The sequence below is a fragment of the Camelina sativa genome, chromosome 17 (genome assembly GCF_030686135.1).
Source record: "Camelina sativa cultivar CO46 ecotype springtype chromosome 17, ASM3068613v1".
NCBI classification, from domain to species: Eukaryota; Viridiplantae; Streptophyta; class Magnoliopsida; order Brassicales; family Brassicaceae; genus Camelina; species Camelina sativa.
In genome coordinates, this window is record NC_141896.1 from 35186766 (window position 1) to 35207018 (window position 20253).

The 20253-nt window shown below is 38.3% G+C and overlaps 1 protein-coding gene, 1 non-coding gene and 1 pseudogene across 4 annotated transcripts; 2 read left to right on the forward strand and 1 right to left on the reverse strand.

The window, feature by feature from the left end:
* Nucleotides 1–1765: 1765 nt before the first annotated feature.
* LOC147924748 (uncharacterized) lies at nt 1766–15310 on the reverse strand (annotated as a pseudogene).
* On the forward strand, nt 11472–11578 carry LOC147924749 (small nucleolar RNA R71). The gene has a single exon (XR_015587905.1). It is a non-coding gene; the product is annotated as a small nucleolar RNA R71 (small nucleolar RNA).
* A 1519-nt stretch (nt 15311–16829) lies between the features above and the next one.
* LOC104758298 (cell division cycle 20.1, cofactor of APC complex) lies at nt 16830–19852 on the forward strand. 3 transcript variants are annotated; one of them, XM_010481135.3, is made up of 4 exons: nt 16850–18378; nt 18739–19035; nt 19110–19166; nt 19265–19852. In XM_010481135.3, the coding sequence occupies exons 1-2, from the start codon at nt 17117–17119 to the stop codon at nt 18797–18799; spliced, it is 1323 nt and encodes a 440-aa protein (XP_010479437.2). In that variant the 5' UTR covers nt 16850–17116; the 3' UTR covers nt 18800–19035; nt 19110–19166; nt 19265–19852. The 3 variants fall into 3 exon arrangements, with proteins under 3 accessions (XP_010479436.2, XP_010479437.2, XP_087353508.1); XM_087497382.1 differs by having other exon boundaries at nt 16893–18378; nt 18739–18906; XM_010481134.3 differs by having other exon boundaries at nt 16830–18378; nt 18739–19166.
* Nucleotides 19853–20253: the final 401 nt, after the last annotated feature.

Genomic DNA, 20253 nt, shown 5'->3' on the forward strand with positions numbered 1-20253 from the left:
CTAACAAATGGAATTATATGAATCGTTTCTTGACTTTAAACAGTCAACAGTCAAATAGCTTTACATGAGATTTGTACATGAACCTACCAACTTGAGGTTCACAAAATTTTCAGGTAAGCTTCCATTATTTTTAAGTCAAAGAATCTCTTTCATAAATCATAATAAATCATGTTTCGTGTTGTTTTAATATTGTACATATGTTTCACAAAAGTGTCCTATCAATAGAAATAATTAAACTAAATCTTGTTTTAATCCCAATCATTTAAGTGTATAAATTATAGAAAAACTTAATTATTTGGTGTATTGATATAGAGTATTATAAAAATTTATAGATTTTTTTATTGTTTGAAAATGGTAAAATGATACTCCCTATGCCCCAAACTTTATGTCTAGTTTTTTTTAATGTAATAGCTTATGATTTTTTTTCTATTGGTTGAACTTTAAAAAATGATAAAGTATTTATTATTATTATTATTATTGTTATTATTATTATTATTATTATTATTCTTATTATTATTACTATTATTATTACTAATATTATTATTATTATTATTATTATTATTATTATTATTATTATTTTTATTATAGCCAAAAAAACTTTTATAAAATGGGACCGAAAGAGCATTCTTTATAAAAGGGAGAGGGTGATAATTACTACACCGATATTAACAATAATGGCTCGTCTCAAATTCTATTGTAAACACTCAAACTAATGTTTGTAAAAAAATTGAATAGTATTTTTAAAATTTATAAATATAGCCAATAATTAAATAAAATTCTCGTATATTATCTCTTGTTTGTTGGTGAACCTAGATGTATATATGCTTACTATATTTTCAATATGAGTTTTTTTCCCTCAGCATTTGCAAAGAATGTCGAACAAGGATACTACAGAGATAACTCACTTCTACTAGTGGATCCGACCTAATGTAAATTGATTTAATAAGAAGTTGATTAAACTGTCGTCATGAAAAAGACATGAAAAAGAAAAGATTCTATAAATCTTAGTTTTAAAAGTTAGTAACTTATGTGAGCACGACATATGAAACAACATGACAAAAGCAAAGTTTTCAGCTTTCAAGTTTTTTTAAAAAACTGTTTAATATTTTGGTTTCTCTTATCTTTCGATTTGGCTTTCTTATAATTTGATAATGTGATGTAGAATTCTGTCTTTGGTTTCATATAGTCTCGATTTGGCTTTCATATAAATGTAAAAAATAGATCATTTAGTTTAGTAAAGAAATTTAGTTATTATTTTTTAACTAATTCTACATTTGGGGAAGAAATTGGTCTGAAATAAACTCTAAGCCAACAATTTACTTACATATATTCAAATATAATATCTAACTCTTAAAAATAAAAATCAAAATTTAAAAAGTATCAAAAAATCAGATGCAACCATTTTAAATCTAAAACCACTAATCTTTGACCAAAAATAAAAATCAAAACTAATTAACTAAAAAAAGTTGAAGATGAAAATATAGTTATATAAAGTGTGTTATTCTAGGAAAATTCGAGAAGCAAAAAGAACAAGATGTTCCATCTCGTTTTCAAAAAAGTGGTCACCAAATGGACCTTAAGGGTGAAGAAAAAAATCAATTATAATAGTTTTATTTAGTCAACATCAAAATTAAATTTTGTTTTTTTTTTTCCACAAAGTAAATTTTATTTCCGTTAAGAAGAGTCAATACAGAAAGATTGACTTTGCCAAATCGGTACATCATGAGGAACAGTGGAAGAAGAAATGTTCAAATAGCCAAGTTTGCTAAGTTATGAGCATCCCTATTACATTCTCTCCTGAGTCAAACTTTGATGACCAATATTGTATATCATGTAACAAATTCCCTAGAGACCTATTCCTTTGAACCCCATTGATAGTGTTGATTAGGTTTATACAGTCCCCTTCAAAAATAATATTGGTAAAACCATTGGTCCGTGATTGTTGAAGTCCAAACTATAAGGCTTTCGTTTCTGCTTCAAGAGGAGTTGCAGCGTGTCCAAGACTCGAAGATCCCCAGGTGAGAGATATGCCATGATGGTTACGAATTATCCAACCACCTCTTGCTTGAGAAATATTCTTGTTAAAAGCTGCGTCAAAATTGCATTTAACGAAAGGTTGTGGTGGTGCCTTCCATTGAGTTTGTTGTGGGCATTGTTCTTTTGGTTGCTTTCGGAGTAGTTTAATGGAAATCCATTCTTTTGTTTCAGCTTGTGCCTGTAAGACCGTTTGACTTGCACTTTCTCTATAGTTATTGAAAACAGTATTATTTCTTGCTTTCCAGATTCTCCATAAAAGCCAAAGTGGATTTAAAGCATCTTGAATAGGAACATCTTGGCGTGATGCAAAATCCAGTAAGGAAGAAATGTTGTCCTCTGTATTATCCGATAAATTGTCAAGAGTAAGGGCTGAGGTATTGGAAAGTCGCCAAGATGACAGAGCAAAAGGGCATGTAAACAGAGCATGGTTTATGGTTTCATCTTCTTGTCGACATCTTGAACATTTTGGATCAATATCCATACCTCTCGATCTCAGTCTAGTTGTTGTTGGCAAAGCACGGGAAATAGTCCGCCAGATAAAATGTTTAATTTTTGGCATGATATTTGAGCGCCACACTTTATTTTTGAGATCAACAGACCCATGTGGAATAGTTGGAGGATAATCATTAGGATCATGTGTAAGTAAACGGTACCCTGATCTCACCGTATAGTCCCCTGTAGTAGTATAGTTCCAAATTAGCTGGTCAGGCCTTGTATTCCTTGCCAAATAGGTATTTTTGATGAAATCTTGGTCTTCACAAACAATCAAAGATTCAATTAGCTGACAATCCCAGGAACGAGTTGAATCTACATGAGTGATTAGATCTTTGAGGTAAATGTTTGCTTGAGATACACCAGTAGATATTGGATGTGGTGGGTTAGAGTTAATAAAATTATCAACTCCAATTCGTATTGAGTGTCCATCTCCCATGATGAAGCGAGATCCTTTTTCAATCAAATCAACATCGATGAGTAAAGATGACCAACCATAAGATTGGGTTCGTTTTGACGTTGCATCAAGAAGGGAGACATCAGGATAGTATCTAGCCTTCATGACACGAGCAAACAGAGAATCTGGAAATTGAATAAGTCTCCATGCTTGTTTCGCAAGTAGAGCATTATTAAATTTTTCTAAATCTCGAAAACCTAAGCCGCCTTCTTTCTTCGGGACCTGCAGTTTCTTCCAAGATATCCATGGGATCTTTCGATGTTGTGAAATTCTCTCCCACCAGAAGTTCATTAGCAGAGATTCAAGATCAGATGTGACTCCCTTCGGTAGTTTGAAACAGGACATAGCATAGACATGCATGGAGACTGCCACAGATTTTAACATCACCTCTTTCCCTGCAGGTGAGAGTTTCTTTGTGGTCCAATGAGAAGTTCTCTTTTTAACTCGTTCAATAATGTTCTCAAACATTTCAATCTTCTTTCTTCCAAACTGTTCAGGTAGGCCAAGATATTTTCCACCACCTCCATAGTGTGGAATGTTTAAAATTGCTTTGAGTCTATTTTGTGTTATACCAAAGACTCTCGACCCGAAAGTAATCATGGATTTGGCCGTATTGATTTTTTGACCAGAGTAATGTTCATATACATCAAAAACATCTCTTAGTGCTTGACAGTTTTTCTTATTCGCTTGGCAGAAAAAGAGGGAATCATCTGCAAACTGCAAATGAGTGATGCGAGGGACACCATTTCCAATCTTGACTCCTTTGATATCACCATCTTTTGCATATGATGTGATGAGATGACTCAACATGTCTGAGCATAAAATGAAGAGATATGGAGACAAGGGGTCTCCTTGGCGAATCCCCCTTTGTGGTCGTATAAATCCATGAGGAGAGCCGTTTATCAAAACAGAGTAAGTAGTTGAGGAAACAGCAGCCATGATCCAACTGATCCAACGTTCGCAGAAACCAAAAAGTTTAAGTGTAGTTTCCAGAAATTTAAATTCGACTCTATCATATGCTTTGCTAACATCCGTTTTGACAGCCATATATGTTTGTGAGACTCTCTTTCTAGTTTTCAAAGCATGCATTACTTCATGAGCAATCATAACATTATCTTGAATAATTCTGCCCGGGATAAAAGCAGCTTGAGATTCGGAGACTATACTATCAAGATGAGGTTTGAGACGTTTGACAAGACATTTCGAAATAATCTTGTATAAAACGTTGCAGAGTGCAATAGGTCTATAGTCCGAGAGGGTTATCTATCTTCGGTATCATGCATATGTTTGTATGATTGATACCTTCTGTCATGGTTGAATCCCTGAAGAAGTTTTGGACTTCCCGTATCACATCCTTTCCAACTATTGACCAGTAACGCTTGTAAAACCTCGCTGTTAAACCATCCGGTCCCGGAGCACGGTCGTCACCAATTAAACACACTGCTTCATAAATTTCTTGATCAGAGAACTCTCTAGTTAAAGAGGAATTGATATCTTCAGTGACCTTCGCTTCAAAATCAGAAAAATCATATGGTGATACTGAATTCCCGCTTGTAGCAAACATTTTGGTGAAGAAGTCTTGTGCATGTTCACCAATTTTTTTGTCCCCATGAATCAAAATATTTTGATCATTGTATATTGAGTTTATTCTGTTCTTTGAAGCTCTGGTCTTTGCATAAGCATGAAAGTAACTTGTATTCTGATCTCCCTCCTCAATAGATTTATTTCTGCTTTTCTGTTTCCAGTGCTCCTCCTCATCCATGTAAGCTTTTGCAAGAGATGCTTGAAGATATGGTACTTGACGTCTATCAGATTGCATAGTACTCTCCATGGCTGAGTTCAACTGTGAGTGTAGTGATCTGATACGTGTGTCTGCATTTAACTGTGTTTTAGATTAGCCATACTCCTTCGACAGTTTGAAATTCTGGACATAATTTTTGTTGATGAAACATTTGAGTCACGTTGCCAACCCTCACAAACTGTTTCTGTGAATGTTGGAAGCTCGCATAAACGTTTATCAAAAAAAAAAACTCACCGCCGGTTCTCCTTTCAAATATTAAGGTGCAGAAGAGGTCGGTGATCAGATCCTGAGAAGTCCATAAATTCGAGTATTGCATTTGGGAAATTTGCAGAACCAATACTATTAATTAGGCACCAATCCAGACAGCTACGAATTGTGTGTGTATAATGTTCACCAACCCAAGAAAATTTGTCTCCTCTTAATTTAAGATCATCCAAGTCACAAGTTGAGATCATATTTTTGAAATTTCTGAAAGTCCACTCATCTCGTATAGGACCACCAATTTTCTCTTGATTAGATATAATTTTATTGAAATCTCCAATAAGAATCCAAGGATCTAATCGATGGATAGCAATATTTTTTAAGTGATCCCATAAATGATGTCTTTCACTCTGACTTGGATGACCATAAACACAAGACAAATAGAAATTAATATTATTATAGGTTGCTGATTGATACTAGGATTTTTGTGTCTCCTAGTAGGTTCAATTAACCTTATGCGTTGTAATACTTAAGGTGTCAATCCAGTTGGGAAATTTTACTATCACTCAAGATGCAATCAAGAAGTCACAAGTTAAGCCAATTCAAAGAGTGTTTTTATCTAACAGTCATAGAATGATCAAAATGCGAAACGGAAATGAGTCACAGAACTAGAAACAAGAATGCATGACAAGAAGCGAAAGTGAATGAAAACGCAAACGATTCTAACATGAACAAACGAAACAGTTCCAGGAATGTAATAAAAATCAGAAAGAAAGAAGTCCTGAGGATGGGGTAATTGATGTCGGTGGAGTATCCTAGTCTAAGGAGTGTTTAACATACCACAAGCAAGGTATCCCTAAACAATGAACATCACAACTTAGCTAATCCAATCTCTTGGCAAAAGCTACTCAGACTCAACCACTTCCATACCTAGCTCTCGCTAGAGAAACGTGGTCGAGCAGGCATGACAAACAAGTTCATTCACGTCAACAAACATCCTAGACAACTAATCTCTTAGGCTAGGAATGTAAGTCTCTGGCACTAGTTGGTCAGACATTTCATCAAACACCATTTGGGTGCGGAAATATCTCGAACCTAGTTCCAATTGATCAGAGAGAAACTAGTAATTCTAACTCTAGTCCAGAAGGGAATCATACAATCAAAGCTTAAACACTCTACATCCTAAGATCCTCCACCTAATCTATCCCATCCTCAAGAACTAACACACTACTCAGATCCGAAAATCATAGTCAAGGATGCAAAAACAGAAATCATTGAAACAAGCATTATTAGGTAGATAAAAATAAGGTGAACAACTTTGTAGAAAGAATCAAATGTAAAGTCTCAATAATCTCAAAGATATTGGAATACAAGTCTGAGAACGTTTTTTGGAGGCTAGGTTCAGAAACCTTCTGGGAACAAAAACGAGATAAAAGATAAGATGTCTCTGCAAAGACTTAACAAAATGTATATATAGTAGTCCAACATGGAAAGCCCTAAAACTTAAAACGACAAGGTAAAGCGTCGGTTCGGTAATCTCCTGAAGCGTGTGAAACCAAACGTCCTTCTTCCCGACATGTGCGATCGAGTCCGTGTGCGTCGAATGGAATGCAATGTCATCATGGCTCGGACGGAAGACTGAGGAGCATGGCTCGGACGGAAGGCTGAGGAGCATGGCTCGATCAAACAAGCTGGAGTGTGTGCCGGGGAAGCATGGCTCGAGCGTGGTGTATACGCATCCACTAAAACGATGATAACTCTTGAACCACACCTCCGATTGACTTGAAATAAACGGTGTTGGAAAGGTAACTCAATTCCCTACAACTTTGATGAAGACGTCGAAAGCTAAATCCCACTCGAGTGCGATGGCTCGAACGGATGGCTCGGACGGAACGGAGATGGTGACAATGGCTTGGACGAGAATGGCTTCCAACGTCTCCTAAATACCTGAAATACTCCAAAATGCACAATATATGCAAGGATGATGCAAGAACTACCTAGACGTGCAAAGTGTATAGAAAAAACTAGAAAATGATGCAAACCAATGAGTTATCCTAGCTAAATGCATGATAAAAATAGGCTAAGGAGAGACAAAATATAGACATATCAACTCCCCCAAACTTACTCTTTGCTTGCCCTCAAGCAAACAATCAAGAATAGAGTATGGAGAAGAGGTGTGAAGATGGGGTCTCAGAACCTAAAACATGCTAAATAATATAGTTAGAATCAAGGTCCTTGTTTTTAGTTCTATGATGCATGGTGAAGGAAATCTATATTTTTTTCTACACACGCAATCCTATCAATCATTCCCTTTAACATTCATTAACAGAGAACCGTGAATCAAGCTAAGCAATGTCGTTGAACTCATTTGGCTAGGATGAAAGGTTAGAGACTTAGATGATCTCCTTCTCGAGTGGTTTCATCAATACAGGACAAGGTTCTCTCACGAAAATGAGTTGAGCTTAAGAGAAGGCTAAAGGTTGAAACCAACTGATACATACAAGAGCAGCGCCCTGTCTACCCAAAGAACGTTCCAAACCGAAGTTGGTTCTACCCTTCATCACAAACATTGTCTCAAATCCAATCTTTCATTCTTTACACTTGGTCTTAGGAGGAGTTCACTTCTTATCATTCTAGCGGATTGGGAAATCTTTATTATCAGTAAAGTTCTTTTTCTTTTCTTCTAAGGAATCTAGACATCTTAAACATTTTACTTTCTTTTCTTTGTCTAATCTTTTCGTTTTATGCCCAGAACCAATAACTCATTATTTTGCTCAACCCAAATCCTTTACTAGACTTGTAAACCTTGAAAACACATCCCCCTCCTAAAGATTTTCTACCCTTTACTTTCTTTTTACACTTCACTCTTCTGCACAATACAATCCCCATTACCCAAAATTCGAGTTCTCACCTAGTCCTACTAGTCCGGATAACGCGAACTAGAACTACACAGGATCCTACTCTTGTTGGTTAGAACCTAACACTTTCTAACAAGCTCAACTCGGAAAAAGGCCTGACACTCAAGAATACAATTGGCTTGAAAGAACGGTTGGTTAAGGGTGCGGAGAACTGTTCCAAAGATGGGAATCAGCTACTTGGATTGACAAGGGTGGTAAAAATGTGAAAGACAATCCAAGTATGTATATGGTATCCATGAGTTCAACTTCAATGCATAATAGGATAATTGCAAGTCAGGAATAGGTTCAGGTAGATAGGGAATGATATCAATCCAAAACATGCTTCAATCTTAAATTTTCAAGTTCATTCAACAAGCATCAAAGAACTAAGAACAAGGGCCTTGATCCTATCCTATTGAATCCAACATGCTAACAAGGTTACAATCATCATCAACCCCTATACTAAATGCAACAACCCTATATGAATAAACCTAGACTCAATCCTAATATGCAATTGCAAACTACATGAACACTGTGTTTTTGTGGAAATTTTCGAAATTTTTTCAAATTTTTATGGTTTTTCTATGCAAATAGATGGATGCAGACTCAAACATATGATATGATGCAAAAATTTGAAATAAGAATCACAAAACACGACATTAGATACATCATCTCAAACCCTCCCCCAAACTTAAATTACACAGTCTCCTGTGTAAGAAAAATTTGCAGGAGGATGTAAGAATCACAACAGAAACAATGCAGGAATGAAATGGTATGTACAAAGGAAAGGTCAGAGTACCTGAGTAGTAGAAAAAGGAGTCCGTGCTCACCCAAGGAGGAGCGTGAAACTGACTCTGTCCTGCGCCTTGTTCGAGATCCGCAGGTGTGACATCAGCTAGGTTGTCGACTTGCTGCTCAACCGCTTGCGTGCCCTGATGATCACCTTGAGGTTCAACTCGCCGCTCAACCTCATGCTCATCTCGAGCTGCATAACAACGCGCTGATCGGTGACTAGAAGAGGCTCTGGAACCTCGCGAACCATGTCTCCTTCTCTCCCTAGACTCGTGTGATGAGTGGCGCAAAGGAGCGGGTGAAGATGGTCGCTCCCGTGACACATATGAAGATTGACGTGCTGGGGAAGGAACCGGAGAGAGTGTTCTCTGACGAATTGGCTCGATGGAGACTTCGTGTGTGGCTCGAGAGAGGGGCTCGATCGGGTGTTGGCTTGAGTGGCTCGAGCGTGGTAATTGGAGCATGTGCGGAGTGAGATTGGCTCGAGCGTGACAGCAGAGGCGTGGCTCGAACGAGTGCAGAGTGATGAACCTCTCAGTATGGGTCGAGTCTGATTCCACGCCGTCGGTTGAACCTTGCTTGAGTCGACGATGGTTGAGAACGCACGGTGGTGGTTGAACTCTGCAACACCTCTTCTTCATTATCCCAAACTTCTTCCTTAATTTCCTTGGAGGAGAACTTCTCATTGTACCTTGGAGCTTCTTGATTTGCCCACTCATCTCTTTCACCATAGCTGTTAACTCTTTCACTGAATCCCTTAGAATCTGAGTATTTTGGAGTTCATACAAACTGTCAAGCGCATGAGGAGTTGACTCTTGCGGTTGGTGAGGTTTAGGAAGCAGGTCTTGACGCTTAGGGAGGGTAACGACTGCACTCGAGTTGGAGAATGGTCGAATGACACTTTGAGTTTTCTCTTTGGTTACCAAAACCTCAGTTTCTGCCTCATTCACACTCTCAAAGATGTCAAACCCAGCTTTATGATCTTTCTCTTCAATCACGAAGGTCTTCCCATCAATAGTTGGTTTCTTCTTAGAATCCTTGATGTCAAACTTCATCTTGAAGTTTTTACCCAGATTGAGATCAATCATCCCTTTCTTGACATCAATGATTGCTCCAGCTGTAGCTAAGAAAGGTCTTCCCAGGATTAGTGGATCTTTAGGCTCTTCATCCATTCCCAGCACCACAAAATCAATAGGAATCTCAGCTTGTCCAATTTTGATGGGCAAGTTCTCTAGTAGACCATGAGGCAATCTAGTAGTCCTATCAGCCAATATTAAGCGGAGGTTGCATGACTTGTATTTGTTGAATCCTAGCCTTTGAGCTACAGAGAGGGGCATAAGGCTTACGGAAGAACCAAGGTCACATAGGCACTTTTTGAAGGTCAATGGACCTAGAGAACAAGGCAGGATGAAAGAACCAGGGTCCTCTAGCTTCTTTGGGATAATCATCTTCTGAATAACAGCTTTGCATTCATGAATAACCCCACCTATGTCATGCACTACCCTCTCATCTTCCAAAACCTTAGCTTGAACTCCTTTAGCTATCTCCTCCTTCTCTTTGGTCCTTTCTGTTACCAAATCAGTTAAAAACTTTTGGTATTGAGGCACAAGTGCAAATGCATCAAGCAAAGGCATCCTAAGTTAAATCTCCTTGACTTGGTTTTCGAACAGAGCTTTATAATTCTCAGTAAGCTGCTTCTTAAACCTCACTGGAAATGGTAGATGTGGCTTGTATGGTGGATAAATGAATCTCACAGGTTTATCCTTGGGAGCAGTGGGTTCTTTAGTAGCTTCAGGATCAGATTGCTTGGCTGACTTAATTGGATCCTTGAGCACCTCGACAGGATCCTTTATCTGAACTTCATATTGAAGAAATTCCTCCCCATCTAAACTCTCAGTGTCCTCAGTGAGCCGTACATCTACAACTTGGGTGGTGATGGCATGCATAGTAGCAGTCCTTGGGGTTTTGAACTGCTTTTCCAGGTAGTTGGCCAGTTGTTGGGGTAGAAGTAGAAATAGTCTTGCCTTCCATATACTTCATCTTGGAGTTAAGAGCTTCAAACTTGAAATTCAGATCATTGTAAGAACATTCCATCCGCTGACTGAGTTCAGCAAACTTCTTAGCAGTATCCAGAGAACCACTAGCTTGACCTTGAAGAAGTTGTTGTAGCATGTGCTTCATTTCTTGATCTGGAGCTTGAGTAGGTTGAACTTGTTGAGGTGAAAATCCAGGTGGTGGTCCGGAAGGAGCGTGAGAACTTTGCTGGAACTGTTGCTTAGGCATGAATCCTTGATTGTAAGGAACAAAAGGCTTTTGCGTACCTTGTTGTTGCTGCTGAGGAGGGTACACCTGATCTTGTGGATTTGCAACATTGGTGCTCCAGTAAGACAAATTGGGGTTCGTCTTGTAAGGGTTATAACCCTTGTTGTATCCACCTTGATTCTGGACGTAGTTGATTGCTTCAGACTGCTCACCCTTCCCATCCTGAACTTGAAAAGGGTCATCCTCAGATACGAAATGGACAGTCTGCTGCTGACTTAGCAAGAGGCGGTCAAGCTTGTCATTGACATTCTTAAGGTCCCTCTTGTACCTCTCCTCAGACCCAGCGTCGCCGCGAACTGTACGGTCATAATCCTCATTGTAGTTGCCGTCGGACTGAGCAAGATTCTCCACCAGTTGCCAACCTTCATCGACGTCCTTGTTCAGGAAGTTACCGTTAGAAGCAGTGTCTAGCAGCATGCGTATTTTGGGAAGGACACCACGGTAGAGAGTACTCAGTAATGACTCGTTGCTGAAACCATGGTGTGGGCACTGGCTGTGGTAACCCTTGAAACGCTCCCTGGCTTCACATAATGATTCTGAGCTCTTCTGAGTAAAGCTGGAAATCTCATTCATGAGGCGTGCTGTTCTAGAGTTGGAGAAAAACTTGGCCAAGAATGCTTTCTTGCAACCATCCCAGGTCGTGATTGATCCCTTGGGAAGGTTTTTCTCCCATTGATGAGCCTTGTCTCCTAGGGAGAAAGGGAAGAGGCGCAACTTGTAACCATCCTCACTGACGCCGTTGATCTTGGTGAGACCACAAAGACGGTCGAACTCGTCCAAGTGGTCGAGTGGATCCTCCATAGGCAACCCGTGAAACTTGTTTCCTTGGATCATGGTGATCAGACCACTTTTGATCTCAAAGTTGTTGTTCGGCACGGCGGGAGGGACGATTCCAGCATGTTGAGTATGAGTGGTCAGTGCATCCCCAGCACCAATGTTTCGCGGTCCCTGATGTGGTTCATGCTGTTGTTCCATAGTGACGTGTGTGGGATGCTCAATAGGTTGACGAGCTTGTCGTGGGCGTTGCAACCAGTTGATTTCGTCGATCACAGGAAGGAGATTCTGAGGCCCTCTTGATCTGGTGTGCATGCAAGGTTGCAATCAACAGGAACCTGAGATGCAAAACAAACAAGCAGAAAACTAAAACAAGTCAGTACTCGGAATGGTAAGTGTAACGGAACTTAATCTTGCAAAACTTGAAATCTTAAATGTAGCAAAAAGAATCCCAAATGGCAACGGCGCCAAATTGATACTAGGATTTTTGTGTCTCCTAGTAGGTTAAATTAACCTTATGCGTTGTAATACTTAAGGTGTCAATCCAGTTGGGAAATTTTACTATCACTCAAGATGCAATCAAGAAGTCACAAGTTAAGCCAATTCAAAGAGTGTTTTTATCTAACAGTCCTAGAATGATCAAAATGCGAAACGGAAATGAGTCACAGAACTAGAAACAAGAATGCATGACAAGAAGCGAAAGTGAATGAAAACGCAAACGATTCTAACATGAACAAACGAAACAGTTCCAGGAATGTAATAAAAATTAGAAAGAAAGAAGTCCTGAGGATGGGGTAATTGATGTCGGTGGAGTATCCTAGTCTAAGGAGTGTTTAACATACCACAAGCAAGGTATCCCTAAACAATGAACATCACAACTTAGCTAATCCAATCTCTTGGCAAAAGCTACTCAGACTCAACCACTTCCATACCTAGCTCTCGCTAGAGAAACATGGTCGAGCAGGCATGACAAACAAGTTCATTCACGTCAACAAACATCCTAGACAACTAATCTCTTAGGCTAGGAACGTAAGTCTCTGGCACTAGTTGGTCAGACATTTCATCAAACACCTTTTGGGTGCGGAAATGTCTCGAACCTAGTTCCAATTGATCAGAGAGAAACTAGTAATTCTAACTCTAGTCCAGAAGGGAATCATACAATCAAAGCTTAAACACTCTACATCCTAAGATCCTCCACCTAATCTATCCCATCCTCAAGAACTAACACACTACTCAGATCCGAAAATCATAGTTAAGGATGCAAAAACAGAAATCATTGATACAAGCATTATTAGGTAGAAAAAAATAAGGTGAACAACTTTGTAGAAAGAATCAAATGCAAAGTCTCAATAATCTCAAAGATATTGGAATACAAGTCTGAGAACGTTTTTTGGAGGCTAGGTTCAGAAACCTTCTGGGAACAAAAACGAGATAAAAGATAAGATGTCTCTGCAAAGACTTAACAAAATGTATATATAGTAGTCCAACATGGAAAGCCCTAAAACTTAAAACGACAAGGTAAAGCGTCGGTTCAGTAATCTCCTGAAGCGTGTGAAACCAAACGTCCTTCTTCCCGACATGTGCGATCGAGTCCGTGTGCGTCGAATGGAATGCAATGTCATCATGGCTCAGACGGAAGGCTGAGGAGCATGGCTCGGACGGAAGGCTGAGGAGCATGGCTCGATCAAACAAGCTGGAGTGTATGGCGGGGAAGAATGGCTCGAGCGTGGTGTATACGCATCCACTAAAACGATGATAACTCTTGAACCACACCTCCGATTGAATAAACGGTGTTGGAAAGGTAACTCAATTCCCTACAACTTTGATGAAGACGTCGAAAGCTGAATCCCACTCGAGTGCGATGGCTCGAACGGATGGCTCGGACGGAACGGAGATGGTGACAATGGCTCGGACGAGAATGGCTTCCAACGTCTCCTAAATACCTGAAATACTCTAAAATGCACAATATATGCAAGGATGATGCAAGAACTACCTAGACGTGCAAAGTGTATAGAAAAAACTAGAAAACGATGCAAACCAATGAGTTATCCTAGCTAAATGCATGATAAAAATAGGCTAAGGAGAGACAAAATATAGACATATCACTGATACATCAATGAATCTCTCATCCTTTGAAATTAAGGATAAGGACACATTGTTATTCCATAAAAGAGCTAAGCCACCACTCCTACCTTGAGGGGGCTGAGTTATAATGTTAGAGAATCCTAAATCATCCTTTAGTTTACAAACCACATCACACATATTTAGAGTTTCAATTAAAAATAGAATATCACACTTAGATAATTTACATAGGCGTTTTAGAGTAGATGATTTAAAGGGTGAGGCGATGCCTTGGCAATTCCAGGAGATCATCTTCATGGGGGATCCTCTAGGGGTACCGGGCCCCCCGCGCCTCCGTCGAATCCAGACTTGACCGAACAGGAACCAACTGAACTGTCTGTCTTTCCCTGTTTTCGGAGATGGCTCAGAACCGCCATCTCTTCCGCATAATTGGCTTCGTTAAAGGCGGTTTCAAATCGCACTCTCTTACGTTTATTAAAAACAAAGTCAGGGGTTGCGTTATCTGTGTTATCCTCAAGGAAGTCTCGGAGTATGGTTGGACAGAAACCATTACGCGTATACTTGGCATGAAGATACCGTATACGTTCCGCAGTCAATTTTGTATCCTCAAAGACACTGGGGATGTCTGAAGAGTGTGTTGAGATGAGGCCTGAATTGTGACCAGCATTGATGGGGTGCCACTTGTAATCCAGGAATAAAAACCACAATAGGCATAGGAGGAGCGATATCAACATCAGCCATAGTGTTATCATCGTCAGGGTGGTCATCTCCATCACTATCCTCACCAGAAACATAAGGATCTTCATTGTCAAAAGCAAGGGGCATTCTTTTGCGTCGTGTTTTAAAGAACCGCATTTGTTGCAAAAGTTGCGAAGACGTTCAAAACGAAAGGAGAAAATTGTGTTCTCTCCTGGCATGAACTGAACATTTTTCTTGAAACAAAGAGGATTATCGATATTCCAGTCTATCTTAACCCTAACAGAACCAACCTGGTTGACATTCTCATCATAGTCTACTTCTGTTACATAACCTAGGCTATTTCCAACTCTCCTGGCCATGACATTGGTTAAGTAAAGAATTGGAATACCTTGGATTTAGATCCAGAAAGGGATAATTTTCATGTCATTCTCATCCAAATTCGGATACCATCTATGCGTTGAATGACCACGGACCACGCCGAAGTACCAGATTCATTGTTTCCTCTGATTGGAAGCGGAATTGAATTCGACCCCCATCTACAATTCGCCCTACACATTCCTCTGCAAAACCCCAGACACGAGGCATTTGGCGAATGAGAGCCCGTAGATTTTGTTTACGGGGATTGACCGGAGTAACGACAAGAGAGTACCGGTTAACAGCCGCAGCTCTCGAAACGAATTCAGGAGACAAAGTTATTGGAGCATCAGCAATCCCTAGATCGAGATCCCGAACGGATTTTCGTAAGTAGTCACTCATGGAATTGGTGGAAGTGAGAACAAGGAGTTCGGTAGACTGGTCAATTCGGAAAAATTTGGATAAAGAAACAGATTTATATAGGATCATCCGTGGCGGTTTTAGAAAACGGTTATCTCCCGCAGAAATAGGAGAAAAGAAACTGTCAGAATTAACTAACAGAGAAAAACCGCCGACAAGAATGAGAGAAAAGGAATTGATGGTTTTGTAGGTGGAGAAAAGACTCCAGATCGGAGAAAAATGCCGGATTCGCCGGAAAAAAAACCAGAGGGTGCCATCGCCACATGAGTCGCCTCGAGAGAGAAACGACATTTTTTTTTTCTTTTTTTTCCCGCTTAAGTTTTGTTAAATCAAAATTAAATTTTGTTAAATATCAAAAATTATATAGTAAACTTTTTCTATTTAAAAATTCTAAAGGAATGTCTTATTCTTTAAAGCTTGATTTTTAAAGTTAGTACTTATTGTGAGCGAGGAGGCATGATGTCAATTTTATAATTTTGGTTTAAAGTATTAATTATACAACAAAAATGGTTAAATTACATTTTGTTAAAAACAAAAAAGGGTTAAGGAAATAATACAATTAATTCATATAAAATCATAATTAGGAAAATTATACATTAAAATTATTGATATAATATCATAATTTGTAAATATACATTAATGAAATTATACAATTAATTTATATGATATCATAGTTTCCATTTGGCTTTCATATACTGTAAAACCTCTCTAAATTAATACTCTATAAATTAATAAATATTATAAATTAATAAATTTTGCTGGTCCCAAATCAGGTAAGTGTAAAAATTAATAAAATTCGATAAGATAATAAGATAATAATTTTTTTTGAAATCCCTATGTAAAATATGGTCCCAATAATATCGTAAATTAATAATCATGTAAATTTACATATATATATATAGTGATATAATAATGTATGTTTCTCATAAAGCTCATTTCTATAGAACAATTGTAATGTTGTATCTTCAAACTATAACTATATCTCTAAAATATTCTATAACATGTCATACAAATAGTTAAATTTTTAAAATTTTTAATTTTTATATATGCATCATTTACAATTTGATAATTTGACAGACTATTAAAATAGGAAAATTGATACTATTCATAAATTTGAATTTATATATGTCATGTGTATAAGTCAATTTGTCTATAGTATTTGTAATTAATTGTCAATAATGTTTTCTAAATATTACAAGTTTAATTCCTAAACCATAAAATTTACAACATTTGAAAAACTAATCTTATTTTACTAAAATTATCTCAATTCATAATTATTATTTTATAGTGTAAATTAATAATTATTAATTTATAGATAAATTAATATTACTTTAAATTAATAGAATGTCTTGGTCCCAATATTATTAATTTATAGAGGTTTTACTGTAATTAGAACAAATCTAGCAAGTTATATAAAGTGGAACCATATCCCTATATTTAATTTTTTCATATATATATATATATATATATATATATATATATATATTTATCAGACTATTTTGTCAAAAAGGAAGTTTCTTTAATAGTGTGAATAATAAAAGGAAACCCTAATCCTAATCCTACTAATTGGAAAAAAAAAGAAAAGAAAAGGAAATCCTATTCCTAATCCTAAATTCTTCTTTCTTCCATATGTAATCCTAGGATACGACACAAATCCCTAATCCGCTCTTCCTTAATTCAACTGCTTCGTTCTTCTTTCTTTATTCTAAGTTCTAACGTTCGTGTTTTTCTTAATTCAACTTCTTCTTTCTTCATCTGCATCTGGGTTTACGATTGATTGTTTCAAAGATGAAAACGGAGTACGATAGATTCATACCCAACCGTTCGGCGATGGATTTTGAATACGCGCAGTTCCAGTTAATGGAAGGAAGGAGGCTGGAAGAAGAAGAAGCCAAGGTAATTGATTCATCTCGGGTTGCCTACAGAAAGCAATTGGCAGAGGTTTTGGGTTTGAATCGCAATCGCATCCTCGCCTTCAGGAACAAGCGACCTTCACCAACTCGTCGCTACTCCTCTGACCACCACCAACCTAAACCTAAACCACTCCTAAAGCCTCGCAGACGCATTCCTCCGGATCCCGAGAGAACGCTGGACGCGCTGGACATTGTTGATGATTTCTATCTCAACTTGCTTGACTGGGGCAGTGCTAATCTCTTAGCCATAGCTTTGGGTAACACTGTTTATCTCTGGGATCATTCCACTGGCTCTGTTTCTCATCTTGTGACTGTTGACCAAGACAAAGGACCCGTCACGAGTGTGAACTGGGCCTCTGATGGTCGTCACCTCGCCCTTGGCCTCAACTACGGCTATGTGCAGCTCTGGGACTCCGTTGCCCAAGTTCTACTGAGAACATTCAAAGCGTGTAACGGCCACTCGAGAGTAGTGTCACTGGCTTGGAACAACCACATCCTCTCAACGGGAAGATTCAATGGAAGGATCATCAACAACGATGTGCGTATCAGATCACACGTCGTGGCAACTTACAAAGGTCACACTCGTGAGGTTTGTTCTCTCAGGTGGTCACCATCTGGTCAGAGACTAGCTAGTGGTGGCGACGACAATTTGGTACACATATGGGATCTTTGTTCCAGTTCCCAATGGCTGCACAGGCTCAGGGGACATACTTCTGCGGTTAAAGCTCTCTCCTGGTCTCCGTTCCAGAGCAATTTGCTTGCAACTGGCGGTGATGAGACGATTAAGTTCTGGAACACCCTCACTGGGGCTTGCTTGAATTCAGTAGACACTGCTTCTCAAGTTTCTTCCTTGTTATGGAGCACCAAGGAAAGAGAGTTGCTTAGCTCACATGGGAATCAACTTACCCTCTGGAACTACCCATCCATGGCCAAAATAACTGAGCTCTCCTCCGGTCATATATCAAGAGTTCTTTGTATGGCTCAGAGTCCCGATGGTTGTACCGTAGCTTCTGTAGCAGGTGATGAGTATCTCTGCTTCTGGAATGTTTTTGGAGTACCAGAGACCGCCAAAAAACCTGCTCCAACAAGAAGAAGAGTTCATGAGCCGTTTTCTCACTCTCACATGCCTCTTATTCGGTAAATCCTTTTTTGGTTCGAGCAAAAAACAGAGGTTTAAGACGAGTACAACCTCTGTTTTGGTTACTAAAGACTTGTCTTCATCTACTTTATAGAAAATTATTCTTTAGTTTATTAGAGTTGGTGAAGTTGATGGTTTCATTAGATCGTTTACTTTGAAATTTAGGTAATAGGGTGTTACATGCAAATTATGAAGTATGTAGTGTGTTGAGGGGAAATGTGTTAACTGTTATTGTTTAAAAGTTTGTGAATTTTTTTTTGGTTCTGAGCTAACAAGGTTAGACGCCTGATGGTTGAGTTATATGAAAAAATTGTGGTATAAGTACATGATAAATTGTTCTCTGTGTTGGAAACTGGTAGGGATGATTGTTACATCTGCTCTGATCATATGGAAAGCTTTGATGTGTGTCGCTGGAACTGAATCTCCTGTGGTGGTTGTTCTTTCTGGAAGCATGGAACCTGGGTTCAAGAGGTATGGTGCTCGTTTAGGTTCTTCAAATGGGAGAATATTGCTCCAGAGTGTTCCAGGTTTGTTTTTTTTTTACTAGAGAATGCATTGCAGTGTTTATGATATTGTTCGTTTTTATCAAACTATATAAGTGGTGATGATCTCTTGTCCTCGAGAAACTTGGAGCTGACATAGAGGATATCGAGAAGGTATGATCTTCTTATGTGGCTTCATAGATCTACCATTGTGATTCTTTGTTACCTTGCCTGGATTTCTGGTTCAGATGCTGAGGAAAATAAAAACCAAGAAGATCCTGGAGTATCAGAGAGAGATGAGTTTGGTATCGTCTCCTTCTTTTCAACCTCTGAAGTCTGACCTCTTCAAATAGTTGATTCTCTTAGGAATGTTTCTCATACCCGAATGATCCAATGCACACAGGTCACACGGTATTTTGACTATGATAACCCAAATGGAGCAGTGAAGGAAATTTGGCGTCAAGGCTCGCAGAAGTTACCGCTCATCTAGCTAATGAGTAACCGCGAAGACGCCTCGTCCTAAGAAACTTAACCGAACCAAACTGCTCATGTCTATGCACAAACCAAACCGGTCTTATCACTTCCATTTAAACAAATCTATTTTGTCTACTGAAAGTGACCTTTTGGGTCGTGGAGGAGCTTGAACTCTCTCCGTCTCAACTTCTTGACCACCGAGACATGCACAAGCCGTAGTCGCCTCCGCTGGCATAACTTCTCCGGGTAAGGAAGACAAGAGCATACGCATGGCAACAGATTCATAAGGAAGAAATGTTTGAAATCATTCTTCTTCTGTAGATCCCATTAGTTTTCTTGTTCTTGATAGTGAGTGTCACATTTTATACCACCTAACTGCCATCCTATCTTACTCTGTTACTGTACATGTCATAAAAGCGAAAACATAACACAGCTTGAATTAGTTCTGCCAACATTTAGAGAATATCATACTGTATTTTGTAAACTTCTGAAATTGGTCAATCATCCTCTTTCTATATATATTTGACAAAGCAAAAGTTTAAAACATTTTATTTGCAAACAGTTATATCCGGTAGCTTATATATAATTTTTTATATTAATTGATAAGTATATTTTTTAGTTTTACACGAATACAAATAATTACGTAATAGAAAAACGTGTACTATTTGTCTATTTGTTTAGAATTATGATAAACTTAATATATATTAAACAAATGATGAAGAATGACAAATATATCATAATTCATAGTGTCTATATTTAACACCCATAATTGAATCAATAACCAATGGTAAAATGAGGTCCCAATCCCATCTCCTTTATAAAAAAAAACGAAAAGAAGAAAGAATACAAACTATTTATTTCAAGTTTCAACATGTAAATACTAATACGAAAACGTTTGTGTAAATAGTTTCAACAAGT